The sequence below is a fragment of the Orbicella franksi genome, chromosome 3, assembly GCF_964199315.1.
Source record: "Orbicella franksi chromosome 3, jaOrbFran1.1, whole genome shotgun sequence".
Classification (NCBI taxonomy): Eukaryota; Metazoa; Cnidaria; class Anthozoa; order Scleractinia; family Merulinidae; genus Orbicella; species Orbicella franksi.
Window position 1 is genome coordinate 24,550,692 of NC_138147.1, and position 8,083 is coordinate 24,558,774.

At 37.7% G+C, this 8,083-nt stretch overlaps 1 protein-coding gene across 1 annotated transcript; it reads left to right on the forward strand.

Moving 5' to 3' along the window:
• The first annotated feature begins 4,107 nt into the window (after positions 1 to 4,107).
• On the forward strand, positions 4,108 to 7,680 carry LOC145482811 (uncharacterized). Its single transcript, XM_081461456.1, has 3 exons — positions 4,108 to 4,426; positions 4,954 to 5,064; positions 5,678 to 7,680. The coding sequence occupies exons 1-3, from the start codon at positions 4,345 to 4,347 to the stop codon at positions 6,904 to 6,906; spliced, it is 1,422 nt and encodes a 473-aa protein (XP_081317582.1). The 5' UTR covers positions 4,108 to 4,344; the 3' UTR covers positions 6,907 to 7,680.
• The last annotated feature ends 403 nt before the right edge of the window (positions 7,681 to 8,083 follow it).

Genomic DNA, 8,083 nt, shown 5'->3' on the forward strand with positions numbered 1-8,083 from the left:
GAGTTTGTAAGCTTGATACGGAATGTTCCAGTTTTTGAATTTACGAGTCGTTTAAGTGGCAGGGAAATATTCGTTAAAAAGGCTGTAAAACAGCATTATAAATATTAGCGGAGCGCAATGAACTCAAGCCTTTTTTCCCAGTGCTGTTTTGTCTCTATAAATTAGGAATCTTTTCCTTCAGATGCAGATAACTTAAGACCGAGACGTAAACATTCGTGATCTTAGCGTCCATGAGAAGATAATATCAAGAAGATAAAATACGTGCTGTTATGTTTCCATAACGAAGACAAATGTTGATGTCGGTTACGTTTCTCCACGTTCCAAGTTGTCTCGAGTTCTCTAGAGTATTTCTTGCACAATGAACGCACACTTGCGTTCTTGAAAACGTTACCAACCTCTTGTAACTTAACGAAAAAAATACCTACAGGGTTTCGGTGTTCTGTATTGAAGGTAGGTGACCAAAGTACCTTTTATAGCTGTCAAGGCTCTTATTAAAAGTTGATGTTTTAAATATAGTTATCACGTTTTTGGTGTTAATTGTTACTAGCTTCATTGCTCTTAACTTCATATATATCCAAAAATAATAAAATCACGTTAAGCAAATGTAGGTACAATGTGTAATTTTTCAGTTACGCTCGATGATTACCGATAAACAGGGGCGGGGTCACAATGGTTTAAAATTTTCACTTGACCTGGAATTTTTTTCTTCAATTGGAAGAACGCTTAAAACATCGAATTTTTTTTTTCAATATGCCTAAGAAAACACAGATTGCAGACTACTAGAGTGACAAAAAACTTCGCAAATTGTTTCCCAAAATCGTTCGCAAAGGTTCATGATGTGACGTGCGTTTCAAAATAAGCACTAGATCTGGCATAACATGTGCAGCTCTGTAATTCTGTAAGTATGACTCATTATACTGATTTTCCTCCGTCAGGGAAACCGAATTGCTAAACCTAGACAAGCAGGCATCTCCACCTTCTTGTTGAATAGCGGGTCTGGGGGATCTTGTACATATACGTATAGCTTGAGTAAAATGACAATTATCACTTTAGTAATGCCTCATTTCTTTAATAACATCCAAACGGTAACATAAGTTACATAAGACAGAACGTAATATTATGTTCTTTCAAAATGAACTGCACGGAAAAAAAGGTATGATGTTATCGGTAGGCAAGGGTTATTTTTTTGCAGCAGATGTCAATTTTCTTAACCCCTTCATGTACTTATTTGAAGAAGCTAAAGAGTACCCACTTGTCGCTAACGTTTCTGACCAATATAAGCTAATATATGAAATGTTTTCACGTGGGGCCTGATAGATGTTATCGGTAACGTTCACCTTTGGAAATCGGTGTACGCAATCATACATTATTTTGATTTGGCGGTTTTTCATTTCAGAGAGGCTTGTAATCAGCACTGTTTTATTCTCTTGATTTCGATGACGTTTCACTTCTGGAGACGTACATCTTAAAATACTGGTAAAAATTGGCAACACAGTATGGAATCATTTCAGAAGGAAGAAAATTAAATGTTCACGTGCAACTAATATATTGTCAGAAATTAGATGCGATCCATACTCTGCAGTTGAAGGGCTTAAGTTTTAGTTAATATACTGCTCCTTTGAATATTAAAAAAGTGACCCAAGAAAAGAAGCCAGTTTCACTGTCGTTGCATCTGTCAAAATTAGGGGTGGCGAATGGTCCTTCAAAAACTCTGGGTCTTGCAAAATCTTAGTCGAATTTCACGGGTCTCGCCGTCTCTTCTTTTAGCGGTTATGTGCGTCTCGCAGTCTCGATTTTTATAGAAAGCTGTCTCGGAGTCTCGATTTTTCGCAAAGCTAAAGGATCTCAAAGTCCCGATTCGTTCGTTTACCTAAGGTTTTATAACTGACGTCTTCTCTTCACTTGATATTGAATTTCAATGAAGCAACTTAAAAATTTCCGAGAAAAAGTTAATCCTAACTTCTCCTAAATTGTCTGAATTCCACAGAAAGCTACAGAACCTCTCGCAGCGTCCGTTTTGACTCCAGTAAAACAGTTCTTTTGTTCTACGATATCATAATTTAGTGTGTTATAATCGAATTTCCAGTTCCAGCCAGTTTAAAGAGGCTGGCTAAAAGGCCGCACAAGCTCGTTCTAGCTCTCAGCTAAATCTGGGGCCCGAATTTTAAGAGTCTGAACGTCTTGCGCTCGCACGTCAAACCCTTTGAAGTCTCGGTCTCGCAATTTAGAATGTCAAAATGTCTCGGGCTCGCAGAGGAAAACGCTTGTCTCGCCGTCTCGCCGTCTCGCCGTCTCGCGCAGTCTCGCATTTACCATTCGCCACCCCTAAAATTGTGGTATTGTTCCGTTTTTCCTCAGTAAAAATCCAGGTAAAGTCTTCCATTGCTCACAGTTTTGTCCGTTTTAGTGTTGCTAATTCAAAACTCGTCTTCTTATAGAGTAGGAGCAGTAGTTTTGTACCTTGATTTGGTTTTTAAATAGAGGTATTTATTTGGTCTTTTACACCATTATATACTCGTACTGTTTTCTTTCTTATTTTGTGATTTGATAGTCTTACTGTTATCTGGGTCATCCTAAATTCGTCGTTTAAATTGCTCTTCTTGAAAGTCACTTTAGATCTAGTGCTGAAGGTCTTGTGTTCTCGCTATTACTGAGGCATTACATGTGGGAATTGTCAGGACTGACAATAGACTTGACGATGTAGATAGCACTGAATGGTCATTAAAGCTTTATGTACCGTAATATCAAGGCTCGAGTCATGCTCTCAAAAGTTGTTTCTTGCGTTCTCTGAAGCTGATGTTCAAGCTTGCAACTAAAAGGACAAAATGGCTATTATGAAGATTATGATCTGTCCGTAAGAAAAAAATACCACACTGATTTGATTTGATTTAATTTTTAGCTTGTCGAATAAACACTGTAACGTTAAAAATAACCTAGGATTAACATCTAAAATAAGTAATAGACAAGTAAATCGTCAAAAACCTTTCCCTCGCTGGCTGTTAGACACAACGTCGCAGTGGTGAAGCATATGGCTATATCAGTGCTAATTTTTCCTTTTCGTAGTTCTAAAATTTCAATACAGTTATTTCTAGTTAAGAACGCTGTATTATAATGTACATTAAGCTTTCAGTGATATGACAGAAAGAACATATATATATATATATATTTATAAAAAAACCAACATTGATATGGAATGAATGTATGGGTTTAATTTATGGGTTTTAATTATGGGTTTATTGATACGGGAATGAATGTATGGATTTAATATTCTCAAATACCCTCAAAAACTATCCAAGTACAATCTAAAATAAGCTGAAAATTATTTTCCTAAGTATGCTTCTAAATTTTTCGCACGTCTTCTACAAAATATTCCAAAAGCCAAAAGAACCTCATTTGATTTATTAAAGCATTATTCTAGTTTGAAGTCAGTTAGGTTGCAATAACATTGAAAAGCAAAATGACTCAACAGTAGTCTACATATAGCTCACCTATATTTTAATGATTAATTGTAACTTAAAAACGGAAATTAGGCACTTCGTTATTTTTATTTATTCGCCTAGCAACACCAAAACAAACAGCGTACATTGAAAGGAAGTGTTGGGCATTTCCATGGTGAGTTGTTGTCTTCCCTTAGATACAAAGCCGCAAATTCGAAAACATCGCTAATGGGCCTGCGGGCCCTTCTAAGAGAGGATCCGTGTGAATCTTGAATGTTATTGGCAGCTGAAGCACCCTTGTCAGCGGCACTCGCTGAATATCAAAAATTAATTCTAAGAGGATATTGTTATTGAAACAGCCACTAACAACTTGAGCCACGAACATAATAGATCAACATGAGAGCTAGTAAAATCCAATTAAGTCCAAAAGATAACGACAGCAGGTAATTTGAAATGCCGCAAAGAAAAAGTGTTTTAACGTGTGCTATATTAGATAGATAGCTTTGCTGTGTACAGAAGTGTTTCTATGGAAACTATAAAAAGAAGGCCAATATTGGAAAAACTTCTTGCCAATTAAAGGAAACACTTCGATCTTCACCAGGTTTTTCCATATTTATAGATTATGGAACTGCGTAACAATTAATCCAAGGTCTTGACTTTTTTTCTTTTTTAAGTAAATGCTGTCTAAGTGTTTCTAAATCAGTTTCGCAATATCTCAGATTCCCGTCAGCTTTAATGTTTGACAATATTCCTCCGCCTTCTTTAACAAACATGACAATATCTCAAGTACCAGAGAAATGTCAGTATTTTGCAACTACCTCAAGAAGCATATAAATGCCCATGTAAGAGTGGACGAAATCATTAACCGAGAAGACTTGAAGAGAGAACATTGAAGAGCAGAAGAAATATGGCCTCCAAAGTCTTGCTTATTCTTTGTCTCGTGGCTTTGTTCACCCCACTCTGGAGTTTGCCTTTACCTATGCAAAATGGTAAGATGTGATAAAATGTATTATTTCTTTTCTACCCTAAAATTTCCGTTTCTGAGTCCACAAAATGAGCGTGTTTTGTGACTGACATGAGATTTTTTTTGCACTGAACAAAAAATATTCTAGAACTTAATGTGTCCCATGTCGTATTTGAGCTGAACGTATCTCTTTGATAGAATTAAACATGTTCCGGTTGAAATGAAATGAATATATAGAGCAGCATTACGACTTAATATTCATTTCAGCATTATTATGTCCTCACAAGTCATTTGTGTGATCACTTTACTGATAGTGAAGATTTTGTTGACAGTCCAGCTTTAAAACAATTTTCAGTTCCAAATTTTGTTAGCAGTAATTTTCTCAATACGAGCTAACTTGATTGCTAAGGGTAAACTTAAGTTGTAAGGTATTGTTTTCACTATAACCGTAACTTCAACGTTGCCGTATTACTTAAATGTTGTAGATCAAAACCACTTAAAGAATTCACTATTCGTTCAACTTTGACAAAAACAAACCTTTTTTTTTCAAAGATGTTATGGACGAAAGTGGCAGTGGTGAAGATGAAAGTGGTGAAAGCGGCAGTGAAGACGGAAGTACCGAAGAAGGAAGCGTAGAAGGTGAAAGTGGAGACGACATTGATGGTGAGATATTCAAACTGACTAGTTTTAACTTTTAGTCCGATGAGTAAACGTTGTTGACGATTTCCCAAAGAAATGATCAGTAAGGGTCGACTGAAGCCAAAGACCCTGACTGTTGCAAATGTTTTCGATATAGCTTTTCTATTCGACGCAGTTAAGTCCTTAAGTCCCAATATTCAAAGGCGGCCAGTTTACTTCACCACCGACTCTGCGATTCCATCCAGATAAAAGATTATGTAAGTTCCCCATTCGCCCTTTCACGTTTTTAATGATTTAAATTATTGCTTATATGTGTGATACACAATGTCAAAGGATAATTTGTGTTATGAAACATTTCGAATTAAGTTTATAAAGATGACTGCGAAAATCGAAGTTTTTCGCCTACCAAGTACAAGTGCCTCTAATTTACTAAAATCAAGTCTTCAGGCGAAAAGTTGCTGTTGTTTATGCCGGTCCTAAACGACAATGCGGTGCTTGTTTGTTGTCTAAAGTGGAAAAAGTCAAGGCTAAACTCTACCAGAATCCAAAAAGACATTGTATTGGATCTTCGGGAATGAAAATTGTATGAGTTAAATTCCATATTTCTGCAAATAACATAGAGGTATTTCATATTCAGATGATACAGATGACAAATTAAACGAAGACGACGAAACTGGTGAGGACTCCGGAGATGACGGCGGTGATGGTGATGGTGATGAAGATGAGAGTGGCGAGGAGTCTGGAGATGATAATGACGACGAAAAAAGCGATGAATCTGGAGAAGACAGTGGCGATGGAGAAGAAAACGAGAGCGGTGAGGAGTCTGGAGATGATGATGGCGATGAAAATAACGATAAGCCTGGTGATGACAGCGGTGATGGAGATGACGATGAGAATGGTGACGAGTCTGGCGATGATGACGGTGATGAAAATAACGATGAGCCTGAAGATGACAGTGGTGATGAAAATGCCGATGAGTCTGGTGATGACAGCGGTGATGGAGATGACGACGAAAGTGGCGAGGAGTCTGAAGATGACAACGGTGATGAAAATAACGATGAGCCTGGTGATGACAGTGGTGATGGAGAAGATAATGAAAGTGGCGATGATTCTGAAGATGACGACGGTGACAGCGATAGGGGAGAAGTCTCCGAAGATGATGGAGATGATGAAGATAATGGAGATGATGATGATGGAGATGATGGAGATGATGATGATGGAGATGATGGAGATGATGATGATGGAGATGATGATGATGGAGATGATGATGATGGAGATGATGGAGATGATGATGATGGAGATGATGGAGATGATGATGATGGAGATGATGGAGATGATGATGATGGAGATGATGGAGATGATGATGATGGAGATGATGGAGATGATGATGATGGAGATTATGATGAAGATGATGAAGATAATGACGACGACGATGATGATGATGATGATGATGGAGATGATGAAGATGATGATGATGATGGAGATGATGGAGATGATGGAGATGATGGGGATGATGGAGATGATGACGATGATGACGAGGAGTCCGACGAAGACGAAGACGATGAAAGTGACGATGGGGATAGCGATGAAAGTGGTGAAGAGTCAGAAGAAGATAGTGAAGATGAAAATGAAGACAGCGGCGAGGACATGGACAATGACGACACATATGAGCAAGGCTTTGATGACGAAGACTCTGACAAAGTAACTGATGAATTTGGAAGTGGAATCGACGATATAGGAAAAGGCAAACTACAAGGTCTCGATATAGATCACTTGCTTTCGTCTGGCGGACTTACATTAAGTGGAGCATTTACTTCGTTCTGTATCAGTACAATTGTATGCTTACTTTCAAGCATATTTTACTAGTGTTCTCACCGTTCCTAATGTTCTGAATAACGGCCTTGAAAAAACGAAATTTTCGCCGTGTGAAATTTAAATTTACGCATTTATACGCATTTATCATTAACTGAGTAAAAAGCAGACTAAAAACGTAGCTCATGTGTTTGAATTGTTAAGCGAACTGAACTTTCTATGTCCAGTTAAGTAAGATGAGAGAAATATCAATTTACGCTCACGGTAAAAAGAATTGTATTCATTTTTCTTGACATCATATTTTTATGGAATATGAACGGTTTTGTAAATAAATGTTTTGCTAAATTTTATTATTATATAATTTATATTATTTATTGTTCGTTGCACTCGTAGATAGAGCTAAATAAAACGTGTACGCGTTCACAGCCTACAGTGTTTGTGGTGGTGCTCCCTGGGTTTAAAGTGAATTCTTTTCTAATGGCAATACCCTGTTGTGAAAAAAACGAATGAAAGAGAATGGTACTTGGCAAGGCTTTTGTTTTTCTGGTTTTTCTCGAAAAGTTTTAACTAGCTTGACGACAAGAAAAATTAGCTACGAACCAGCAGTCGAAACATCGCTTGGTGCTGCGGTATTAACTTATCTTTCTCAACTTCAAGTTCATCGCTAAGTCGTTCCCCTGGCAACCAACACGATGATGACAAAATTTGAAAATGAGCATAAACTGTTTAACAAAGATAAGGCTTTTATTACAGTATCTTCTGAATACGAGCGACCTTAAACTTTACTTTCCCTATTGTGCTCCCCTTTTAAAGTGGCTAGAAACTGTTTCCAGCACTATTTAGCAGTTATATTACAACTCTATGTTCGTATTGCACAAATGCCCGATCATTGCTGAACAGGTTGCATTGTGGTCATCGTAATGGCATAATGGGGTCCCATAGCAAAGATACATTCTGTTAAAATGGTATCTATCAAGCTTTTGATAATTGTGAAAAAAAAAAAAGAACTTTACCAGGAGCCATAATCGGGGACGGAGACCGTAAGCGCGCGCCATTTCAAGTATTGGGGTTGTCCCCATGATATGGGACAATAATTCTATTTTTAGAACAAATTGCGCCATCACCTGCGGCACACGCGCATACATGCTGCGAGGATTTTTGCGGATGTCGCGCGGGGGAAATGGCGTCCGAAATTCCCGAAATGTTTCATGTTTTTGCCCCACAACTCAAC